At 37.0% G+C, this 26,947-nt stretch overlaps 1 protein-coding gene across 1 annotated transcript in view; it reads right to left on the bottom strand.

The window, feature by feature from the left end:
- Nucleotides 1-26,947, bottom strand: part of LOC105569326 — a 281,091-nt gene that overhangs the window by 244,901 nt on the left and 9,243 nt on the right. The window contains exon 2 of the mRNA XM_012025691.1: nt 22,502-22,552. Coding sequence (XP_011881081.1) covers nt 22,502-22,552 — 51 coding nt within the window. The remainder of the gene's footprint in view (nt 1-22,501; nt 22,553-26,947) is intronic.

The following is a 26,947-nucleotide window of genomic DNA, read 5'->3' on the forward strand; positions in this document are numbered from 1 at the left end:
CCCCTTAAACTAATATTGCATTTGTCGTACGACATATCTTGCAAGCGCGTTGACTGGCTGCAGAAGCTAGAAAATTTCTAGATGCTCGACAACTTTTCTATCCTGCAGACAATCAACGGGCTTGAAAAATTTGTCGTACGACAAATTTTGCGAGCGCGTTGACTGGCTGCAAACTAGAAAATTTCTAGATACTCGAGAATTTTTCTATCCTGCAGACAATCAACAGGCTTGAAAAATTTGTCGTACGACAAATGCAGTACCAGCCTTACGACAATCTTTCTGCTCGGCCTCTAAGTCGTAAGATCACGACTTGATATATCTTTAAAAAGATAATTTTGAAACGGCGATGTTAAACGGAAAAAAGGGCGTGAAAAATGCTTCACCAAATTACACATATATGTGCATAAAAGTAACACACTCGCTGTTAGATTGGCAGCGAACACGCCAAGAACATTAAACCGGCGTAATCCTTCTCTCTCTTCTCTTTTTCCTGTGGATATCCCACTCCGTTCCGTACATTATACACGTAACCTCCAGATTTATCTGTTACAATAAATATTTAAAAGTAAATGATAAATTTTTTATGACTAACCGTGCGACACTCGAGCCAGGAGCTTCGACGTGTATCGAATTACAAGTTGATCGCCAATAAAATACGGTGGCTTCTTTTAAGGATTCGTGGATGTGCGTGGTACACATATTATTATGGAATCACGATCCAAACATTTTACGGGCAATGCAAAATGAAGAGCGCGCAGATTGATAAAACTTGCTTAAATTGTGAATAAAATACGTTCGCCTTTCCTTTTTTCAACAGATATCGATATGTAGATACACATTCGCGATAAAGTTCGTTAAAAATACAATAAGGATGGAATCACGTGTCGTCAGAGTGGCGATATTACAAATATCGAATTCCCGTCCACGCGATGGTACGGAAATAATAAAAGTATCATTTGTAATCTGGAAACGGTATCGCATTTACAACCTTACAGACGCGAAAACGACAGTCCCATGGATTATTATTATATCGTTGCGTCGCGCCGTAAAAGTTAAAACGTATCGACATATTTTATTTCTCGCCGGCGAAAAGCTGAAATACCGTTGTCGAAAAGGGCAATGAGTCTCGCGGAAATAAATCGCGCCAGTGTTTATCAAAATAGAGTGCGATGATCGTGAAAATCGTCAAATAAAATCGCATAAATAACGCTTTGATGCAACGTGCGCGAGGATCCAAAATGCGCGGGGCTCCCACGATCATCGGAGCGCGCGAGGCGTGCACGCCGAAACGTGAACAACGAGAGAGGTGGGGAGGGAGAGAGAGAGAGAAATAAAGCAACGCAACTCCATTTTACGGCAGCGAATCGCGCTGCGCCAAAACGAAATTTCGTTCCATCCACTGCGCTCCCATTTTGCATTGATATCAATCGCGAGAGATCCAGAGTGCATCCACGATCCCCCCCCTCGAGCGAGAATCGTAGCGCGTGGTGACGTACCTGCGTTTCGGAGCGTCGTGAGTTGAAATCTGAGCGGCGGCGGCAACGTCTCGCTGGATGCGCTTCCAGTAATCCAAAGGGCACTACAGAGCACACAACACCGTGCCGGCGCCGACGAATTTCCGCGCGCGAGAGGATTTGCGACCCAGGCGGCACAATCAACGCGCACACAACGCACGGCACACACACAAAACACACACGCGCGCGCGCGCGCGCGGGCGCGCGCAGGCGGACAGGTGATCTACGCCGGGCCGGACGAGAAGCGGGAGTCGCGCCGGGATCGGCGTGGCCGCGCGAGGATCACGGCGGATCGCGGCGACGCGATTTTCCCGAGGCTGCGCGGGCGTGACATTAATGTGACTTTCCACGGGGATACGCGCTCGCGCACAGTGAGAAGCGACAACGGAGCACGAACCTCACGACGCGAGCGCTCGCGACGGACTGACAAGTGACAGCCGTGACCCGCGCAGCCCCACGCGCCGCGCCTCCCTCCTGCCGCGCCGGTCGGCGCGTCGGCGGTCGGCGCGACCGCGGAGCAGGCGTTCGCACCGAACGCCCGAGCGCGACGGATGCTCCGAACGTAAATTCCTCTTCTTTCCCTTTAATTCGCCGTTCTTCCCCGTCAAATATGTAAACGTCGTTATCCTCGCCGTTTTACTCGACACTCGTGCACGTCGCCGTGAGACGAGATTGCGCGGGAAGATATTTAAATACTGGACCGCTTACACCTCGCGCGTCTATTCTGATTGGAGATTTATAAATGCACGTGTGTCGGATCTGTCGGTGAGCTCCGCCCTCTATCTAATCCCAATCGAATTTCATTTTCACATAACGCAGCGGAATACGAATCCATGATCGTTATTCATACATATTCATGAGCGATAAGATACGATTATACGAGGGAAATATTAATGTGCGGAATTATTAGAAATCGCTATTATATACACAAATTTTACGCAACATCAATATGCATTCCAGCTCTCATTAATGAAAGAGCTTGCGCGGCAGAGAAGGATAAAGTGGTACTGGAATAATTATACGTGCAGGAAGGATGTTCGGAGAGAAGGGATTATTAAAAATTGCAATGTTTCATCTCACGATTGTTGGAACGTGAAAATAGTTGACGGGACGCCACGCGTGTAATTGTAACTTTGATTTTTCTCGTTTCGAGTTTATACTCTTTGTACAATAAGTGCTTATAATTTTCTGTATTAATTAAATTAGAGCTTGATAGCAGACAAGTGAAATGATAGCTATGCGAGAAGAATACGTGCGTACGGAGTTATTAGAGATTCCCGCTACCTTACTCGAATATTATTACGCGTAGGTAAATATCTTGCGAAATACCGCAATCGTTGTCTGCATGATTCAAATGCTTCGGCTCCACGCAACTTCTAGTTTCAACCATTAAATAATTCAAAGCGTAATAATAAATACGATTGTCATACGAAACACACTAGAGACACTAAAAATCCAGTCTAAAAGAAAATTCATTGATCTTGTCTACACTGTAAAACAATCACGTGTAAAATTACAATTATTACAGTAGATAATATTGGGACCATCTATCAAAGGTGTACATTTACATACGTCAGTAAATTTACACCTTGCAGGTGAAATTATTACTTTATGTAATAAGTAAAAGACTGCTTGCTTTTAATTGTGTAAATTTGACAATTTTTTGTAATTTTTTATCAAGTATAAACAAGTATTTACACAACAAAGAGTAGAAAAAAATTTGGTAAAAATACATAAATTTATATACGCGTTTCCGTTATAAATAGTGTAATCGCTACACTTATTATGTATGCAATTTTACATACTTTTAGTTCAGGGTACATAGCGAAATTCAGAAACAATAAGGGAGAATTTTTAATTGACTAGAAAATTTCTTTGGCGCTACGTGTGTAAACTGATTCACGAGCGTAGCTCAAGGACAAAGCACAGGGAAACAGACGATTATGCCTTCTACGCGAAGGAGAATAAACATAGTAAGATAGTTTTAAATGTATGCGCATAATAGATGTAGGAGAGAGATAAGCATCACACAGTTTCAGTTTCTGCTTTGCTTGACGTGACTACATTGCGATGCGTGTTTCGAATAATCTACAAGAATCGGATGGCGCGTATTAATTATTTCTGCGCTTTACAGCTCTTGGCGTAATGGTAAAATAAAAATAATATTTGCAATGCTTTCCCTCTGCGGTAGATTTACGTAACAATAATTGCACGCCGAATACACGAACCAAATTTATACACGCACTGCAAAAATATTTGTCGAAGAAATTAACAATTTGATACTCTATAAAAAACAATCCTCCGAGATTGATTGCTGAATTCTAAAATCTACCTTATTTGTCGAAAAAATTAACAATTTGATAATTTATAAAAAACAATCCTCCAAGATTGCCTGCTCATTTCTAAATTCTATAATCGAATATCTACTTGTTAACAGAATACATTTCTATCGCATCTATGGTTCAGAAAACTGAACAATTTTAAATTCTACCTAATTTGTCGAAGAAATAAACAATTTGATAATTTATAAAAAAAACAATCCTCCAAGATTGCCTGCTCATTTCTAAATTTTATCTAATCGAATATCTACTTTTTAACAAAACACCTTTCTATCGCGTCTATGGTTCAGAAAACTGAATTATCGGCACAAGTAAGCTCGTATTTCCAACTTTGCATGCAGAAAATGCACTGGGTGTCGATATGGAAGGTTCCTGCTCTCCGCAACCGTCAAGGAAAGTTACGTCAACGCAGGTTTACTCGTATTAGCTTTATTCTCACTCGCGAGATGGCAACGTTATAAAGAAATTTGTTTTTCACATAGAACAAAAATTGTTCTTAACAAATTCAAATATAAATTTTGCAATTCCTCAATAAATAAACTTTAAATTACTGCAATCGAAATCATGAAAGGCACAACTAACTAGCTTTCGCCAGCTACTCAACTTTATATTAAATTATACAACGCGTGATTGCTGATTGCGTTAACAAAATTAATGCCAACTTACCCACCGTGCATTCTACCTTATTCGAGTTTTAAGCTCTCGATCAAAATATAAACTATAGTATATTCTCTACGTTTTTGTACGATATTAACGACAAGGGCCTGAGCAAAATGGCTGTCATTCTTAAGTCACAAGACAGTTATTGTGCGTTACTTTAAGACAAAGATTTAAAACATAAAACATTGTCTTAAGCCCAGGTAGCACAAGACGCTCCTATGAACATTTTAAGAATATTCTTCAAGAATATTTGAAATATTCCATAGGTCATTCTTATATATTTATCTTATGTTCGTGGAACATTCGACTGGCACTACTATAAATCTTTCTCGAATGTGAATAGAATAATCTATCGAATATAGCGTGTCGGTTATATATGGTATGATGACAGGTTCCACTGCCTTTTATAAGATAATAACACAATAAACAATATGCAATACATAAACTCGATAAATATTACAAAATTATTCTCAGACAAATAAAAAAACGTTTCGAAAAATTTAGGAGTTTTCATACTTTTTCCTCACCCTGTATATTTATAGAATATTCAATAGAAATATTGTGAAATTAACAATATTTGCCCTCCAGAAAAATGTTCATAGAACCATGTGTGCTATCTCGGAGAGTACAAGACAGGCATTCTGCTTTGGCCCAAAGTGTGTAATAGATAACAAGGTCAATATATTAGAAAATAAGTTACAAAATAACTCGCCTTGAAAATTCGATTGACGTGACCGTTGATTTTATGAAACGGCGACGAAATTTTCGCTAGCTGCTGCAAAGTAAATTTAAACTATACATTCCTCCAAGCAGTAACTCCAGCGATATTGTCTCCGGTTTTTCAAGACAATACACCGGAGACTTTGCTTCCGGCGAAATTCGATATCGGAGTAAACTCGATTTAAGCTCGGGACCCTTGACTTCGTGCTCGTCGTCTATCGCACCGGGTAATGCACGAGACCCGTTTTAGTCCGGAAAGGTCGAACTATAAATCCCCAGTGATGTCTATGATCGCGACGGACACAAACGAAGAGAACGATTAAACTCTTAAAGCTTCGCAGACGGTTTTTCTTTCTGCGAAAAATTTATTTTCTTCCATTCCAACTTACGCTCGACATCAATGCCGCCCGGTATATTCCCCAATGCCAGTAAAATATTAGTCATAGATGTTCCAAAAGCTGATCTCTACGTGGAAAACCACTTTTGTTTGAATAAATCCGGTTACGATCGTTTGTTGCGATCTTAAAGCCTAATCTACAATGTGCTCCCTGCGTCTAGAAACCTTCTACTTTATACAAGCTAATCGAAACGCTTAAAAAATGTGCCGACAACGTTCGATTGTACAATGTATAACGCACATTTTATCAACTTGCGCAAAATTCTTAATTGTATTTATTCACTACAAAATAGAATGTTTCTAGACGCAAGGAACACATTGTAGATTAGAATTAAGGGTCAGAGCACAAAGCAACGTAGCTTACAACAAAGACGTAAGCGCAAATGCACATTAGCGCACAAGCTTTGGCGTATGCCGTACTTACCTCCAATTACATATGACGTTAATATTTACGCCAAAGTTTGTGCGCTATCTACATTACGCTTGCGTCTTTGTCGTTAGCTATTACATTGCTTTGTGCTGCGACCCTTACGCAAATTAATATCTAGTATCGTACATTCTGGTTATTGTAATATTAGTAACGCTGGTTTTTAACACTTGCGCCATTTTAATTTTTTGATATCATTCAACCCCCACACGCGTAAACGTGACCAAGTCTGACGAAAAGTAGCTGTAGTCAGAATAATTTCTTTTATTTGCTACCGACACCACTTCCACGTCAGATGCAAACAAATTAGCAAGAAAAGTTCTTACTTGAGCGAATAATTAAGTCGAAGAACCGAGAAATGAAATGGAACCTGCCTCACGAGGAAGAAAAGGAGAAAGATGAGGAACGTTGAAGAGAATGAAGAAGAGACAAATACTTACATAAAAGTTGAATGAAAACACAGAAATCTACCAATGGCGGCAAGAGATGGTACAATGATAACCGAGCTGGTAGTATTAAATATTCTTTCACAGACGTTCGAGACGCTGAAGACGACCGCAAAGAGAAAGAAATTGCTTTATTAATGCCTGCGGCTGCGTACATATTTTCAATTCAAATGTATTTAGAAACTGAGCAATAGTGTTTGACCAATGAAAATATTTAATACGTGTAATAATTAAGTAATAATTGTCAGAATTGTTCAATTTATAAATTAGCAATTTCTTATGCGAACAATACTTGTATCAACTTTTGATTAATGAAAAGGCATTTGGTATTCTTAGAAAGTGAACACATTCAACTTTGAACACATATAACTCGGTGTTTTCTTGCAAGGACGGTTGAAAGGAGAGAAATCGATATACGATATCATACGACAATTTAGATGACTTTGAAACGCTGCACATAGCATCCCCGCGGCGGTCGATCCACGTTGTACTACCGAAAGCATCACACGACCTTCGATTTCGTTCTATTTATACGATCTCTTAGCGTCTGCCGATATCTTTCACTCGCTTCCGGCCTTCTCTTCTCGGTGCAAGAACCGGAATATTGAAGTTTTCGGTCACTGCCCGATTTTAACTGTACCACCGTATCTGCGTGCTAGATCCTGACGCTGTTCCGGTGGGTAGAGATGCTGCAAAGCTGAAAATGGAGGGACGGACGGAGATAAGCAGGGATAGCGAGAAGACGGGCGAATAAACGGGGGAAACGGAGAGAAAAAGAAAGACATTCTCGGGCAAGCCGCGAAGAGGAGGAGACGGTACCCATCAGCGAAGGAGACGGATAGCAAGAGGAGGGCGAGAGAAATGGCAAGTAAACCAAGCCCTTTTGACTTTCTAGGTCAGCAAAGTTGATTACTCGACGTCCCAGCAGCCGGAAAGCCAGATCCAAGCCTCTTAACTTTCCGTCGCAGTGTAAACAAGCGCTGGGGTGTGCGTGATCCTTAACGCCCAGTCTAGGGAGCGTAAGTGATGGAGATGAATAATTGATAGAATGGAAAGTTCGATTGATTTGCAGAGGATCCATGAAAGAGAATTTCAAAGAGGGTCGAAAAAGATTATAATGAATCGAAAAATGCAATATCTGTCAATACAAAAAATCACACCGATGACACATAACAGCTACAGTTTTCTAATAGATGAAATAGTTTTCTCATAGTTAAGGATCATAGATACGTCAATTGTTATGCAACTAAAAATTTCAATTAAAAAAATGCATGTGAATTGAACTGACGTAATATTTGTCAAATGTTTTACGACTGAATTAAAAACTATTGGTCAAATAAATTTTATTTCAAGAAATGAAAATTTCTTTGATTGTCTCCATGAAACATTTCTTATGAAAACATTTTTTTTATTGGTCAGACATAATCGTTTTAAATGGTTAAAATAAGTAGTGAGAAATGATGTAGAAAACTAAAGTGGGATCGAAATCTGACTGCATTTGTCAAATAGAGCAAAGTCCCCTATTATCAGGCAGGCTTTTAATATGAGATAGCGGAGTTTCTGCTAAATTAATAGGCATCATCTGTTGGTTTCACCATGAATTTATTGCCCTTGGAGCCGAAATTTAGTGGAAGAAAGATTTGTGATTGAATTTAGACGTTGAAAGCCTACTATTTCATAATAGAGGATTGTCCTCTACTTAATGCGCTTGCACGATAAAACAATCTGATGGAATTTATATTGTACGCTATTGTTTCTCACACGTATGTGCACACAAGTACTGTTCGCTGCTGCGGCGTGCTCTCTTCCGAGACGAGGTCGGTTCTTGACCGCAGTCATGCTGCGCCAGTCAGCTTAGATGCAGTCAGATGCATGTGTATTTGCAGCTAGCTAAGTTATTTCGAGTGACAGTAGCTCATAATCTGGTGAATTGCACCTTGTCCGCAACCGCGTACGCACCAGCATTATTTATTAATTCAAAAATTTATGACCATGGAATTCCGGTTTTGTCGCTTTCCTGCCGAAATATCGAGCGCATTTTATAGCTACCTATATGGAACCAATAACGCGCTTATACGCGGTAGAGCGTAAATAAAATATCGGAATTTTCAGAATGAAATCGAGGAACATTATTGAAATATATATGCATATATATAAACATTATTCACATAATTTTGATATGTGTCTCTCGCGCACATCGCATAGGGCAAAACAACATTGGCAATCAACCATTTAACACGTACACATGTAGAAGATTATACTTGAAATTACGATATTCAGAAATATCAACTACAAGGACAGAAAGAGAAATACTGTTTTATGTATATCTCTCGTAACTTTGATCTCACATAAAAGCTTTTAACTTGAGCTTCGATATTAATGGTTTCTTCAAACTTCTCCGGATCTCGAGTATCAATTTCTGAAGAACTTGAAATGTCATTCTCTTGCGAAGTAAGAAAATGTATCATTTCATGTGCTGTATTGAAGGAAAAAATTTTGTTCAGAATTGATACGTAACTTTCGGATGACACGCCTCTCCGCTTCGTCTTTACTCCCTATGGTAAAAAGACTCAAGTTCTTTATTCTACCTGGTATATCACAAAGAGGTAGGAACCGACAGTCGTGCATAATAATATAGCACGACTGTCTTTTGTGTTCGCCTGTCTTCCGGTCTTCAGAGTCTTCGGACTTTCGTTCTCTCTTTCTCTGCAATCTCCACGACTCCTCGCTTCTTTCCGTGGCAATTCGTCTAATCACCACCATCTTTTGTGAAACAAGAATGGTAGGAGAAAAAGAGAAATCGAGAGTACTTAAACGGGACAGGTTGGCGATAAGTGATAAAAACCATTCCTTACGCCTTTCTTCATATTATTCAAAATGATACTCTGTCGACATAGAACAATTCATTCTTGAAATAATATCGTAGTTAACTACAGGACACCAAATATATACAATATTTATGAAGAAAATGAATTGCGATGCAGCAGCACCAGCAGCATACATATATTACAATAAAAGAAAATTTTATTCATTGCAAGTAAAGTAAAACGATATCGCGGAGAAACAGCGGAATACATTTTCTGGATATTTTCAATTTACCTGTTACAAAATGTAAAAATTTTTATCGACAAATGCAAAGATACATAGCTACTGCCGATTATCTAAAATATCGTCCTCCAGTCTTCTTTTAGCGACCCATTCGCGCCCAAAAGTGGTTACCAGATCGTTTTTCCTACAGTCCTCTTAGCGCTATGCGTCTATTCGAAGACATTCGCACGCCACGTGAAAAACAATTCTTGCTACCTGCTTGTATTGCTATGGGACCATCTGGAGCTTCCACCGTTTACGCGAAAATTGGTGGTGTAAAAGGCATTCCTGAAAGTCCGACGAAAATTCCCTTGCCGCCCGATAATTTTGTCATTCCGTATAAAATTTATGTCAAACAATTTGGCAAATAATCGAAAGCGAGACCGTATTCTTACAGAGACTATACACAGTTTTTACATGGGAATAATCTTCAACGACATTAATTTCGTCAAGCTGTATCATGCAAAACTTGCACACTTTGTGCTAATTTTTCTTGAAATATTGAATCAGAATCAATAATAATGAAACTTTTTCTTCTCCTCTAAAACTAGTGATCTTGTATAGATTTCCGAAAAAGATTTCATTATTTTATCTCTTAAAATAAATTAACATTTGATGTTATACATACATTTAGGATACGTACTTTCAGTCAAAAATGTTTCCAGCATATTTAATCGAAGGTAGGTAATCTTAAGTCATACAATAATTCCACAGCAAAACGGATTATGTTGAATATCCAACAAATGCTTGTACATTTAAATAAGCTACCATAAGCCAATGCAATTAGTATTATCCGTTCAGCTGCGCTTTGATTGACTTAAACCTGTTCTATATTCATACAATATATCATTGTAGTTTATCATCTCCTATCCAAGTTAATTTCATATTACACTTACGACAAAAATTGTATAATTATATAAATGAAATTTGAAAAAAGGGGTAATAAACAAATTAATTCTACAAACAATTCAAAAACTATTGACGTAAAATATCTCTACGTGATAATCTAAAACATATAAATTATGTCAGAATATTAAATTAATGTAAGATAAAGAAGAAAACATAGGAACAAGTGTATTTATTTAAATGTTAACTTAGACACAACTATCGCTCTAATATTACTCTCTAGAAAGATTATTTGGCAAAAACGAATCGCAACCGATACTATTTGAATTCTTTTTCCGTGAAAAAGCAATGAAAGAGTAGAAGAAGAAGGCGATATCCAATGAACAAAGAATAAGAGGTGAGAAATAGAACAGCGGAAACGAAAACACGAGTTTAGACTCGAAACATGGCAAAACAAAAACCGAGAATTCGAGGATCAGAAAATGTCTCGAGGACAAGCAACGAGGATGGCGTACAAAAGACGGCTGAGAATTCCTTCGTGAGAAGAAAATATTTAATCCTTCGATAAAAAGGAGGTGATCGCCGAACTGGAATAAGAGCTAAATTTTACGATGTGAAAGAATTTATTATAAACCAGTTTCCCTTTTATCTTCTCCGAGCACATAAAGTTTTCAAAAGATTTCTTATTGGTATTAAATATTTTTTAAAGCGAACTAATTTTACTTTTATAAGTAGGTACATAGAAGAAACGTAAAAAGGAGGGAAAGAAAGTACTACGATATTCAACAAAGGGAAAATATTCAGACAAAGTCGATTAGCATTTTAATTGTAATTTTCATATTAGATTAAAGATATTATCTTACCGATGATAATAATATCAATTACATTTATTGTATGAATAATATAACAGCTAAATGCATAAATTATTCATATTTTTAATAAATATATAATAAGTATTCCTATTTGATCAATATAAAAATACATAAAAGATTCAGAAATCATTGGGAACAACAAGTGATGTATTTTCTCTCATTTATGTTATGATTTTAATTTTAAAAGATTATTTGTTATTACCAATAATACACTGTTGAACTTATTACGCAAATAAAAAGCAAAAATGAAAATAATAGCAATTTCGATTGGCGGTTTGGCGAATAAGTGCGCATTGTTGCGCATTAAAGCCGTCATAAATCGATGTAAAGATGTGTGTGTGTGTAATACAAATATTGTATAAACGCGATAAAATACTCAAAAAATTTGTTGTACTGTTTGGAAAAATATGTATTTTATTATTTGAGATAATTTACAGATAATTTGCCTCTTCCTTTTACAATCAGAGAGATTTTAGATCAATGATTTAACATACACCAATATGTTCAACACAATTCAATAAGTTTTAAAGTTAAGCTAATAGATAGCTTTGTTAAAATGCTTATCTACACAGCGTTAAGAAATTAAACTGAAGAGTTTATCAAATTTTCACGACCGAACAACTCGTGATTATTTCCAGTGCTTATACGGAAATCCTGTCGCATTGAGTCGGCAGAAAATATTTGTCGGCGGTTATAATAAATTTCCGATATCGGGGTGGATTCAGACAGAATTTTTCCGCTTAATCTACGACGCGTAAGCATAAGCGGATATGCAGATAAATAGATTTACTACAAGTTTAAGTGTAACTCGAGTAGGAAAATATATTTCATAAATTGTAGGTAAAAAATATAGGTATTTGTTACTCCGCGGATAATTTTAATATTCCTCATGTACGTATGTGTATATGGAGCAGGATAAAACTCTTACATTACGTAACATATAAATGTTATCTCTGAGGAATTATGCATATAAAAATGCATCTAGAAATGATTTATTACAATTTTTCAAAGAGAAAGATTTAGATAATGTCATGATTCGCATAAACTTGGCTTGAATTATACTTGGCTAGTTTATACAGCTGTCATGTTGTTTTATCGTTAACCACTAATCAATTTTCCATCTCGCACATTGTTTCACGTTTCTAAAAGCATTTCAATTATATATTGTGAGTACAAGTCAACGATAACATACTATGATTACACTATAAAAACATAGCATCGGTTTTGCTTTGCAGCTTCCGTTAATTCGCGCTAGTTTTATAAAGCGGTAATTATGCAGTTTAGTTCCCTCACCTCCAAAATCGAAAGAAATTAGGCTCATTCAACGCATTTTCGTTCCAAACAGAAGAATGTAGCGGGAAAAAACGTTGCTCTGTCCCGCGATTACTGTTAGGGTCGGCACATGACAGGTTTCTTGACTAACAATACGAAAATTGACGGATACTAATCTTTCCGATGATATGGCCAGACTCGAGGTGCTTTCCAGCAATTAAGAGACACGGATTGACACGGTGTACTACAGAGAATCGTTTCATTCTTGTTTAATAATGACAAATACCTAATAAAGATAAAACGACTCGCTGTGTTACACAGTGTCGCCTATGTACGTTGCTGGAAAGCACCCTCTGATTAGAGGGTCTCTAAGGGGAACCAAAGCAGGGGGTTCAAACCACGGAGTCCGAAATTCCCTCTTACGAACTTGCGATTTTAGCGCCGTCCGGCGAGAAATCTCGGGCTCGATCATGAATCGTTTCCTTTAGCGTGAACTCGTGAAAAGCGAGAAATTTCATTTACTAATTCAATATTCGTCAATGAAACACCAAAAATAATCAAAAATTAATTAAAATTTCGTTTTCTTTGAAACTTGCCGACAAACTTACGATGTACGATTTAATTCGCGCGTACTCAAATGTAATAAATCAATGAATTTTCTACCAAGTATAAAAAGGAATCGTTCATATTTAATTTCTCGTAATCAATCTCATATGAAATGTGTACTTATGTTTCGTGGACTAATTGACCGAACCCCGTAGTATAATTGACTAAATTTCGTGACATGATTGACCAAATCCCGTGGAATGATTGACGAGACGTCGTGGCACCTCAGCATTAATCACACGCGACAGGAAATTAAGGAAACACAAATAATATACGATTGCACGAAGTTACTATTTGCACTTGGTATTCCTTGTATATTTATTTCACGATATGAATTTTAATCAACAGAACACGATGTATAAATGTCAAATTTAAACTATCGATGAGTAAATATTACAATTACATAATTAAGCACGGATAAGATTAATTGATATTTAATTTTTCGATTAAACGTATCGCGATGATATTCGACTCAATGTTCTGCATTTTGACCAGCATTTGTATGATTCCGTTAATAAAAGAAAATTTGCAAGATTATACATTTCCGTTATCAAACGAAAAATTTGAAAATTATACATTTTAACATCGACACCGCACAATAAAAGTAACTGATTGTGAGTTAACCGAGTCAGCTGAGTTAATCGAGACACAATCGTTCGAAAATAAGCAAAAATTCACTGTTGCACGTGTATTTTCATTTATAAATTCCGTTAAAAATATATAAATTAGATGTATTAATGAATTACCGATAAATGCTAGTTAAAGCACTCGATTCAATATTTCGCGTATTATTTCGTGCTTTCAAACAGCCGACAAATTATACTCGAAGTAACGATACGAGATGTATCCGAATACGAGTATCGATTAAAGAAGCAATTATCGTCCATAATTATTGTAATGAAGAAGTAATTTTAAATCAGCTAGCGCTTTGACTCGTGGACCTGCAGATCTTACGTGTGAAGCGCATTTGTCGAAATGAATATTACGCGTAATTTGGAGTGGAAATGCGATAAAGGAATTATTTTAATTTCGATAATCCACGGGCGATACCTCGCTTAACGATCGAATTCGGAATGAATCTCTCTCGCGTCGTGCTTAAAAATTTTCGTTGGTTATTGAGATTAATCAATCGGGAAAATTGTTGGAATTTCAGGCGTCGAACGCCGCGCGCGGGTTCCGAGAAATGACGTAGCGTCGTAAACACCTCGGTCGAAAACAGTCTATCCGCATTGTGTCTAATCATTCGGCGCGGCACAGTCGAGCGAAGATGGTGTTCCGCGAGTCGCTCCTCGTAACGCGATCATTTCCAACGTGAATCTCGATCATCTCCTACACAACGCGATCGTCTCCTACGAGAGCTAACGTTTATCAATCGCGTTTAAGTAATTGTCGCAATTCGTAATCTTATTAATCGCTCTGCGGCGATTTGTCGGGATGAATATTACGCGTAATTTGGAGTAGAAATGCGATAAGGGAATTATATAAATTATTTTAATTCCGATAATTCACGGGCTATACCTTTCTTAACGATCGAACTCGGAATAAATCTCTCTCGCATCGTGCTGAAAAATTTTCATCGGTTCAACATTTATCACTTTCAGATCAAAAGGGCGAGGTAATACACGAATCCTCGGATAAAATGATAACGAAAAATTATAATATATCGCTCGCTTGCTAAGAAATAATCTCTCTAGCATTTATACGTACGTACAAAAGTGCGGGTATAACATAAAGGTTCCATTTTTGTCGCGTTCGGGAGTGCCGTTTAAATAATCGAACTAACGACTTTTCAAAGTCCATTTGAGAAACAAGTATTCGTCAAATGTCAATGTGTGTGTGCTCGCGCGTGTATACGTACTCATCAAAGTTACACTACCCCAAATACAACTTCCAGAGCAATGTCGGATGCGCAGAAGGAATCGACACAAAACGAAACAAATGACGGAGTGGACCTCTTAGTTATACTATGGTAGCACAGGACATTGACCAAATATTGGTTAAACATTGGCCCAATATTTGGTAGTGTTGGGCCAATGTTTGGCTAATGTACTGTGCTACAAGAGTTAATTGTTATGGTTGATAAATTCTTTTGCATTTTTATTACTTTTACCTCGATAAAATGTTGTCCTTTATCTCGAATGCGAATAGAGTTTATACGTATAAAACACAGAAGGAAATAACTTGAAACTATTGAATGGTGCGTAAGTGCCTTCGATTTCGAGATGACAATTCAACTCTAATCACAGCAGTTGGTTTGTTGATGTGTTTCCAATATTATGGTTGGATAAATAACTTGCTACTTGATTGAAAATAATAACGGCAAACACTAAGTACCAATCTCCGAGATTTACTTTCCTTGCCAAAGCGAGACGGGTTACTCTAATTTCATAAGATAAATATTGCAAGAAATATGTCGACTAAAAGACAGACAAGAAGTGGAAAATAAATAATTTATTGTCAATCTGAATGGTTATTGTCTCAAAGTTAGGTGATGATCATTCAAGTTTGCTTCAGCGCTGAGGATATCTTTCGCTTGGTTGCGCCATTGAATGGATAGAAAGATACATTTTCTCAATCACGGGAAAGTTTCTCGTGGTGAATCAGGATAAAGTTCAATTGTACGTTTTTCTGGATACATTCTACTGCGAGGATGTAGGACGCGTATAGAGCAAACAAAAGCATTGAACTCTATACCTGATGAAAGTGCCATTCGGTAATAACGAATGTATGGATTGTCTTGAAAGCCCTTTGTCTGTACTTCTCGCGTGTGTTTCTTGATTGTGCAAGAATAAAATTGCAATGCATACGGTGTTTCGCAAATCTCTATCCGCATAATAATAAAGTTGGCGATTTTTATTGATAGCGGAGTTTTTAAGTAATGGAAAAGTTTTTTAATTCTCTTGTAATCGGAAAGTACTTTTCTTTCGAAAGTGTAGGATCTTGCCAACTACGGTCAAGAAAGAAGTTTCAGTTTGTAATATAACGTATTTCCGAAGTTTTCTACGTCGTGCGAGATTCTGCTTTTTCGAGGGACACAACACGAGTGTTGTGCTCTAACTTGGGCAACGTTTCGTGAATTTTGAAATATACGTTTTTGCATCCTTAATACCCACAAAGGAAAACGGAGCCAGTGCCGACGGCTTTCGTCGCTCTGGTGGTTTATTACAACGGTCGCTGCCGTTGCAGGTTGAGATTTATCGGCTTTCCTCGGGCCGGCAGCTGCGGCTACTCCGCAAAATACAAGGAAAGGAATGAACATGTTACAAAATGAATGCGTCGCGGAAGGAAGAAGAGATCGCACATTCGTTTCTTGAAGTTTTTGTCATCTAGAAAGATCAGACAAGTTAACAGAAAACGACGTATGTTTCTTGTGACAAAGCGTAAATGTAAGTGGCTTAAATATAAAATGAAAAAAAATCAACGAGCACGTGAATAATTAGCTACTATTGGGTAAATAGTAAAATTACTTTTAGCAAATTACTTTTCAGCAAGTTGTGCAATCTCTTGTAAAAAGTTCAATTACGGTATCGCTCAATTATTTGAGAAGAAACTGTTTATTTTAATATGCATACAATAAATGCAAAACTAGAGTCATAGATGATGATCTTATATTCTACATATCGTAAAAGAAATTTCTGCAAAGAGAACAAGTTTTATACTGCAAATCGATGTATCAGGAAAATTGCAACAGGTATTGTTTGTGGCGCAAACAGATTTGCGAAGATGCATATCTGCTGTAGAGTATCAGAAAGAAATCAGATCCCGCTAAAGGATATATTCTTGTACGTTCGTTCCAGTAACTCTACCGATAGGGTAAAATAGGAAGCTGAGCTTCTCGAATGTTTCATAGCTGTTGTAGTGCGCTGAAAGACGCAAAAACGAATTGGCGCAACGTTTGCTTGTAGCTTCCTCTTTGAGGAAGCAATAAAAAATAAATACTCTCTCATGAACAATTTGTGTAATAACGAAAGAAGAAAATTAATAGATTTCTTCATTACACACTGTAATAAAATCCAACAAATAGTTTTATGATACATTTGGTGTCGTGAAAATATAATATATTAGCATTTAATATTTGCCTACACGAAGAGAAGTTTCTTTTAAAATTAACCCTGAAAATCATGTAATCGTGGGACAACATAGCATTGTGGAGAACTTGATGAGGTTTTTGAAATTGTACCGTACATTTTACTAGCTTAAGAGTACGGTAAAATTTCACAAAACTCTAATAAAATTCTTCGTAATGCCATGTTGTCCGACAATTAAATGAATTTCAAGGTAAATATTTAAAGGAAATTCTCTCCGTGTACGTAAATATATGTGTACAAGTTAATTAGCTGAAGGTGAGGCGAAAACCTCAATATTAAATATACCAACTTATACATATAAACCAGTAGTAAGTTCCGTAGCAAGTTATATCTTTGCTTTACAACAAGTGTAATTAGAGAACACTGGTTTGAAAGGTCCGTAACGGAACTCGTTTACTTGACATTTCGTGAGACAAACACAGCGGTTACCGTCAACGACTTTATCACGGAACACGAGCGAGGAAATATCTCTGATTTGTGCATGTATCCGTCGAGCTACGAACCGAATGTAAAATACAATCCGTGGCTTCCGCAACGTCGTATCCTCCGCGGATACTATAACGGTTTCCGCGTGTCGAGAATACATGACTTGCCGGGACACATCTCTACGTAAACATCCAAGAAATGTTTCGATCACCTTAACTCCGACGATCGATGCACCGCATCGCACAGCCAGATTAAATTCGCAGTTCCGAAGTTCCCTTCTAGCCGTGACTCTGCGTGCGAACGATCACCAAGTATAACAAGCTCGAGCATGGTATAGGAAACTCAATCGACTCTCACACTAGAAAATTATATCCTACGTACTTGACTACCTGCACGTTATGAGATGATGGAGTATAAGGGGCGCGCGTAGAAGAAGAGGAAGGCAAATGCTTGGAGGGAAGGGTGAATTACGGGAGGGGCAAAATACCGTTGTAGCGAAACTCGGCGAGATTGCGAGAAGGTCGCCTAGCTATTTGTAATTGTAATTAGCAAACCGACTAATTCATTGCGTTACCAAGAAATATACGACGTGCTGTATGCTATTTAACTGCAACGGATGGGATCCAATACGAGAAAACGTAACAAACACTAATCACTGTGAGCACTGATGTATGTGACAAATTCTTGAATCCTGTTACGAGATACGCTTGAAGCGGAAAGGAGATTTAATAACGAGAAAGCAGAACGTGGTCAACACGAAGAAAGAACAATACAAAGCGAGGAAAAGAGGTACAAGAAAATGCAAAAGCCTGGTAGCATTTCTTGTAAAGACTTTTGATATATTTTTAGATTAAACATATACGCAGTATCCTAAGCTTCCCATATCTTTCTTCATACATGAACATCTGAAGCAACAGCAAATTTTCCCATAATAAAAATATCAAGACCCTGACATTTCGTAATTTTAGATTTAAAAGCGTAAAAATATTTCTAAATTAAATCCATTACAAATATATTCAAAACTGGATATTAAACATTTTTTAACTAATAGTATTAAATAAAATTTTAGTAGTTTACTTTGTATTAATCAAAGAATTTCAAATAAGGATATAGGGTGCCTAGAATATGTTTTAAGTGTATAATTTTAGGAAAATGTACTCTCTACAATTTTTGGAGTGAAAATACTGCCATAAAATGAGATATTCACTCTGTTGGAGTAAATATTCGCTCTGTGGAAGTAAATATTCACTCCAATAATAGGGTGAATACTTGACTCCATAGCAGTATTTTTACTCCAAGAACTTTAGAGAGTATATATAGTTTTTACAAAAAATTAATACCTTTCATCGTAATGATAAGATGTACGAACCTAGATAGGAAAGTCTCGAACTAACGAGCTGAATCGCTTTTGAAATTTGAACATAACGAGCTGAGTCGAGCGCGTCTCGGTAAATGTCAGAGAATAGAACGAGATAAATTTACGGGATCATGAAACATACTGGGACGGCTCGAGGATGTCAGCCGTTGTCATCTGGGAAAAAATACTGCGACAGGCTGCAACGCACATCACACGAAAAATAGGAGACGTGTTAACGAAACTGCAGTTGGCGAGTGTGCGTTTAACTGCCGCTGTTCTTAATTTCCACGGTTTATCTCTCGGGCTACCTTATCCTGTACGTTGCAAGTCCTTTGAGACTATAAACATAACGGTCCTACATTCCATGTGTTTTATTCAACAAATCGTCGAGAAACAAGGTGGATCCAACAAGTAATATTATTTCTTATTTACTATTTGGTATAAACAAATTAAATTCTTTTCATAGTATTTTTCAGTTATTAAAATTATAATTTTTATTAATAAAAAAAACCTGATTTCGTTATTATTTAATTATCGTTAACAATCAGCACCGTGATGATAAATATTATATCGGATAATATAAAGATTTTAATATCTTTTAAGTGATTTTATAAAGCTTTTTGCATATTTCTAAATCTGAGACGTTAATCAATAACAGACCCATGAGAAATATCGTACTCTCTCATGTACGAGTTTTCATATAGAATATAAAGTAATATATTAATATAAGATATAAGTAGAGTTTATTGTTGTGACAGCTTTTAATTTATTGAGATAAAAACGGAGAGAAAATAGATGTAGCGTTGAAAATTATAGAAAATTGGAAAAACGTGGTTGTGAAACTGCATTCATCATAATCATTTTTATTACATACATTTCTATGTTTATTTTCTATAACGCATTTTACAGGAACTGCACTGGACCTTTAACTTAATTATTTTCAACAAACATGTCCAATTTTATTTTACCTCAAAATAGTAAAATACGATAATGTGAAAAATAACTCAAGGGATAAAATGCTATTTTCTTTTAGAAATTATTCACTAGTGTAAATTTCGAATTATTTGATAACGTATATAAACGTAAAAGCGTATAAACCGACAACAATTCTTTAAGCTGCTTACATAAATTAACTCTCATAGGGTTATATATACATACAAAATTACGACTCTATGCTATTGTTAAATTACAATAATTTAGAAAACTATGTGGAGAAAGTTTTGATATAATTTTAATATTCATATTTTATCTACAATGTATGTGTTGTTAAACAATGTTTTAATTTCTTTTAATTTCTATACAAGCATAATAAATATTAATGCTGTAGTGATAAGTTATATTTAGCTTTTTCAATGTTCTTCAAGTAAGGAATACAAGTGTAAAAGAGGGGGCCGGAATGTATTTTACTATTGTTGCATTACAGGTTTGTACAGCGATCATAGAAGCGTAAGAAAATGCACCGTAATTCCGACTAAGTAATCTGTCATAGCTGCTTAAGCAAGAATGACCAAGCGCGAATTAAGAATACATTCACATAAAATAAACTTACAAAAAGACATTTACCATTAACGACGTAGGAGGGAACAAATTAGTTTATTTCAAATGTTTAAATTTAAGCCAGTGGCATACTGTGCCAGTACTTGCCAGTAGGCAAAACAGTATCGTGTACCGTTAGCCTCAACATCTATATAAAATATTTTAGAATTTACTACAACGTTTGTATACAATTATTTAATGTTATAGTTAGACATATGTATAAGAACATTATAAATTTAGGAAAAAGCTGAATGTGTGTGTGTGTGTACACAAATAAAATTTAAATATAAAAATTAAATTTTCAGTAAGTTACAAGCAATGTTAAGTAATCATAATAAATAAATATTATTTATTATGCTTAACGCATTAAATTGCAAATTACACAATTTTATAAGTCATTTATAAATTCTCTGATTTATAACATATTATTGTTATAAATTAAAATATATTATTTTATGTTTGATTTTTGTAGAAAATATTTGATTGTAAATAAAGATGTAGATTGCATGAATATGCATAAATCCGTTAATGTTTCATACACTTTAGCACCTCTGTGTACCCGTATATGTGTACACAGCTACGCAGGTGCCTTGTGTATACCGATGGTACAACCTCTAGGGCACAATCTTATCCCACCAACTAGTCAAATTAGACTACGGGATCTGGCCTCCAACCTACGATAGTTACCAATCGCCGATGCAGTATGCATCGACCTAAGCTCGTAAACTGCAATCGAGATTATACCGAAGATCTCGTTAAATTTAAGATACTAGGTACCTCTTACGCTTAAAAATCGAAATAAATCGTAAAACACGCAATATTTTAATTAACGTAAAAAAAATGGAAGAGATAATGTAAATGTCGCATGAACAACACTTCCAACTGACCTGTCATAAAATTCTACTATTACGTATTTCCTTTCGGAACGAAACGAGCCTCGGAATCGCGCAAAGAAAGAAAAAATACGCGCATCCTCGCGCTCCGAAGAAGCTCTTTTCCACGAAGATAGTCCTCCCGGCAAGTTGCCTCAGCGAGCAATCTCACGAAATTGCACCGCGCGATTTCACGTCGTTCCGTCGACATTACCGTTCGCATTCCCGGCGTTCCCTTTTTCCGAGTCCTTCGACTTTCATTTGACTGACGGAAGGGGATGAGTTGAGAGGGTGAAAAAGTACATAAGGGAAAGAGTAGTGGACAAAAAGATCTATAGTGAGAGAGAGAGAGAGAATGAAAAGAGATTTCCTCATTCACAGTCAATATTAAAAAGAAGAGATTTATCATCATCGCAAACAATATTACCGTTTTCAAAACTAATGAAAACGGTCAATTAAACATAATAATAACAATTATCTGTAAAAAAATATAAATCCGAATGTATAGTAGACACCACTGTTATTATAATTTCTCTTTTTAAATTGCAATACGCCTAAAAATCTACTTTTATCTTCTCAATAATATTCCGAAGAAATAAATACGCGCTCTCTATTTCCTATTTCTTTGTCAGTCACGCAAAAAGTGGGGCTAGTGGAGGTCAAACTTGAAAAAGGCTTACGCTTTCACGTGACGTATAGCAAAATGAGTATACTTTGGTCAACCATGACTCGTATTCTCGGATTTAAAGAAAGTTTGCTAAAATTTTGTGATCTGTACAGCCAGTTTCTATCATCGTTTCCTTTCCCCGATGTTTAAAATTTTTTTCTGAAGAATGCAGAGTTAATTGTAATAATAAATGATGTAATGTTGCGTGCTACACGTGTAAAATTTACTAATATTACGATATAAAACAATATACATAATGAAAGTAATATAAATTTGAGTTTCACAATAGTGAATGTACAATAGATTGCAAATTTATGGAGAGCGGGAAATCACATATACATTATATGTAAAAAATATTTAAACACTTACCCGTGCTTTCGGCGTCTGTTTTAATCCAATGGCTGGCTGGCTGCGATTACTCTGCAAGAAAAAATGAAAACTCTTGATAACGGAATGACAATAAATTTATAATAACCGACATTAAATTCGATAAACCGTATTGTTTATGCCGTCGTATCGACAGATACTTTTGGCCCGGAAAGTGAAGAAACGAACGGCGATAAATTATTGTCGTAAAATGTGTCATCAAAATACAAACTCGCGGCTATTTCCGGGTTGCAAATAAATCCGCTTCGGATGCGCCGAAGCGACCTTTTGCACGGTATCGCCACAACTGATACGACGCTACAAACGATAAAACGATAATATTTCATTGGCGAAACGTCGGCCGGAACGGTATCGTCCTGGACGCCCATCATTGCTGGAAATTCGTAAATCTTAATTGACTTGCCGGAACGCGAGCGGTTCTTTCGTGGGCCGACCGCAATGTGAACAATGGCCGTGTAACGGGTCAGGCGGAGTAACTTGACGTTAAGAACTTGTCCCAGCCAAATGACAAAACGACCGAACCGGAGTCACGTAGCGAATATCTCGCAGCGATTTAATTAAGCCATCACGCTCGCTCCATATATTCCGACGTTGATTAAACTGTTTTCGGAGTCGATATGCATTTTTATTCGTGTTGATTGCCGCTGCTATTCGCCACGCGCTGTTTCATCTTTTTCACAGATGTTCACTAAAACAGCACAAAGCGCTCATTCCTCGATTTTTGCGAAATTCTCTCATAGCTTTTTTTCACGCAACTTTAGTTTCATGTAGCAAAAATAAAAAGATATAGTTTTTTAAAAACTATGGCTTGCACCTATTTGCTTAAATTTATTCATAATTTGCGCGGTGTATATGTATTCTTTGTTGGAAAAAAAAATTTTTAATTAAAAGAAGAAGTTAGTACGCGAACTTACAGGTCCAAGACATTTAGGATATTACAGAATTTGATGTTCACTAATTTTGAAAAAGATATTTTGCACTTTTCAAGAAATGCTTAACATAACCAGAACTGGATACGTTGATTACATCGAATTTACATTTAAATGTCTCCAGATTGCAATTTTCTACAGCGGAGCAGAAACGAGGACATTTCACCCCGTCAATTTCGACGCTTCGATGCTGCGCTGATGATAATTAGAGCGCATTTAGCGGTGTTTCGCTTGTCCAAAATCGACTAACAGATATACTGAGAAACAAACGAGCTTTGTACGAGACGTGATAATTAAGCGGTTTATCTCGATTAATTCCGGATAATTACGCTTGGCAATTAGTTCAATTGCTGCAACTACCAATGTGGCACGAGTGGGGCCTTACTCTTCGTCCTCGCAATTGCAATCGGCGAAACCGCGACAACAGCATTGCCCTTATAGTTGCGACTCACACGGATTTTGCTGGTGGGTCTGAATCTCGAAAATTGCCTCGTAAACTGAGGACGCCGACGGAACCGGACTTGAGTACCTCCCCGGTTGCATTTCCACCTTGGAACCGCTGCTCAATTTAAACCGTCATTTACATTTTATCACGTAATAAGCGACCGTCGAGCGCAAATTGCGCAGCCAAATATTCGCCAGGCTTCGTCTAATATTAGACGCAAGGATAATTTGAATCTTTCTGGTCGATGTTTATATAACTCCACCGTAAAAATTACGCAATCAAGCTTACGCGTCTCGAGCTCCCTGAAATGGAAAATATGCGTGCGACCAAATTTTCGAGGGGAAAATAATTAAGGTTGCCGAGCCTCGATATAATCCACGCGGTCGACGGTGGCTGGCGAATTTGGCCGTGGTCACTATTACTATATTCGTAATTACTCCGAGTTTTCCATTACGCTTACTTCACGCTACGCCACGAATATAATATTCTAAAACGACTCGACCTACTCCGAGTAATTACGGATTATCCAGTTTTCTTAACCCACCCGTTTTTCTCTCCTCGTTACCCAACGTTCCCCGCCATTTTACTTTCACCCCTGGCTCTTTCCATCTACTTGACTATCGAGACGCGACTCACGTCGAAAGCACCGCTGAGCCGAGGAAACAAAGAAAAAGATAAAACCGCGAAGGAATGAAAAGGGGACAAACAATAAGACAGGAACTTGGATGAAAAATCGTAGCCGCCTAACGGAAGCGCGTCGGCACAGCCAAGCACCATCTCGCATCGAGTTCCGTTGGCCGAACTTTTTCTTCTCGCCAGTCTCCGCCTCGTGCGAGAAGTTTCGACGGGCGTTTACCGGCGAATTTATCGGCATCGCGGTCTATTAACTCGTAATGGCATTAAGTCGACCTGCCGATACCTGATATACCGTATAATTATTTTCTGTTTGAACGCGCCCCAGATTATGTGACAGCTTCGCACGGAATGCTTTTTTTACTGATGCATTTAATCTGAGCATATATTAACTATATTTCATAGAGTAAACAGACAGATTAGGTTCATTCAATCAGTTTGCAGAACGAGTAAATTATATCATTTAATTGAACCAATAATAATAATATTGAATAAGTAAAGAGCATACACACAGTATAATTATAAGAAATAAATAGAAATAGGGAAATGTACAAAGTTGTTTGGAGCAATTTTTTAATCGAGCATTTTTACTATATTATTATTTTAGCGCTGATTATTTCTAATACAATATCCGAGGGGTAAACCGCTGACGAAAACCACTAATATCCAGTGGGCATTACGTTATCTTCTTAGCAAGACATAATGCTCAAAGTAATGCCCAAAAAATGCCTAGTAATGCCGCAAATCTGTACACCACAATGCTCTCTGCGCACCTAGAAAAAAGTCTCTTTGAAATCAAACATATTTTCTTCGAATTTTGACCTTGCTAGACTTTATTTAATTTTAAACAAACGATTTCTTTACCTTAACCAAAATTTTATTCGATTGCGACTGGAATCTTTAAGAGAATTCATATCTATTTCTTCAAATCCAGCAAATGTTTTAGTAGAAATAAATAAAGATTTAGTAGATTCAAAGAAACGTGATTTCAACGTATCTCATTTGTTTAACCTGAATAAAACTTTTTTCTGGGTGCGGTTTACCCCTCGACAATATCATTTGATAGGACTGCGTTAATTCGATTCTGTTATACATATAAGCAAGATAAATGTCTTTATATAAACCGTTCTATTATCAACGATAGCTTTATCTAACAAAACCCTACCGGCCGCGGCGTATATTTCTTCGACATTAGCCCCGGGCGAAACCCGTTGCCGATTGGTTGACAGACAAGAATTGGTTAGGCTATATCGTTACTAGGATTAATTCAGCCTTGAGCCAGCGCCAGGAGCGTTCGAATTGAAAACAAATCAATCAGAATGAAATGTGGCACGAGAGCGCTGGGTATCAGAGCGCTCGGGAAAATCCATCGGCAGGTCACGTACAAAGGAAACGGGAATTCCATTTCGCGGAGGAAGCCTCTGACGTCTCCGATGTGCCATTCGGATAATTATTCAGTTACAGCGAGCGCTTTAGGCAGCTGCAGAAAGCGGATGATATTTGATTCTGGACAAGAGACGCGTTCACGCGCGTTCATGTACTGTTTAATATCAATTCGTCTAGCTTAACGCGACTCGCTCTGCCTATCATTCTGTATATCTGTCCTTTCTAGTGACATATTTTAACAAATTATTACTTTTGCTTTATTTTTTTAATGTTACACGAAACGACAATACGATTCTGTTTCATATTTCAATTGTATACACATCTGTATAATAAAATATATAATTCCGCCGTGGAATAATAAATCGTGAACATTGACGGTCGATAATTTTCTAGTAAATAGATTTTTCACTGGGATAACTAAATAAAAATCCAATAATTGAGATATTCGCAGGAAAGTGTGCACTGTATAACGATAGGAGAGAAATCGATTCCCAATTAATTATATGTATAGGTATCCCTAATATGTATATTCCACGACCCGTACTGCGCTTCGGTCATTAAATCGATAACAAACTACAATTCTAGTCCGTCTGTCCCATCCATTTCTCTCGCTGTGTGTGCTCCTAAGACTATTTTATTTCTTTATTCTTATACTTTTAACGCGTGCGATTGTATTATTAATAATTTATTATTAATTATTGATAAAATTCATAAAATTTATTAATGTTTAGCATTAATTATTAAATATTATATAAAATTCATTAATAAAGTATTATTAATAACTAATAAAATACTACATAAAAACTGTTACATTGAGATACATTTCCGGTCGAGGCAAAAAATTCAGCGGTCATTTAACTGTTCGGCACTACTTTCCTCCAGTCGCTACGTTATTGTCAATGAATTTTTAATCACGCATAGCATACGCCAGGTTAGTTCGTGCCTTCGTGTTAAACTCGCACTAAGTACGGGAGAACTTTTGCTTGTAAATTTCAGTTCCGAACGCAAGAGTTTGCAGACATTAATGGAATAATG

This window comes from Vollenhovia emeryi, unplaced genomic scaffold (assembly GCF_000949405.1).
Source record: "Vollenhovia emeryi isolate VEMERY1.0 unplaced genomic scaffold, V.emery_V1.0 DF939124.1, whole genome shotgun sequence".
In the NCBI taxonomy this organism is placed as follows: domain Eukaryota; kingdom Metazoa; phylum Arthropoda; class Insecta; order Hymenoptera; family Formicidae; genus Vollenhovia; species Vollenhovia emeryi.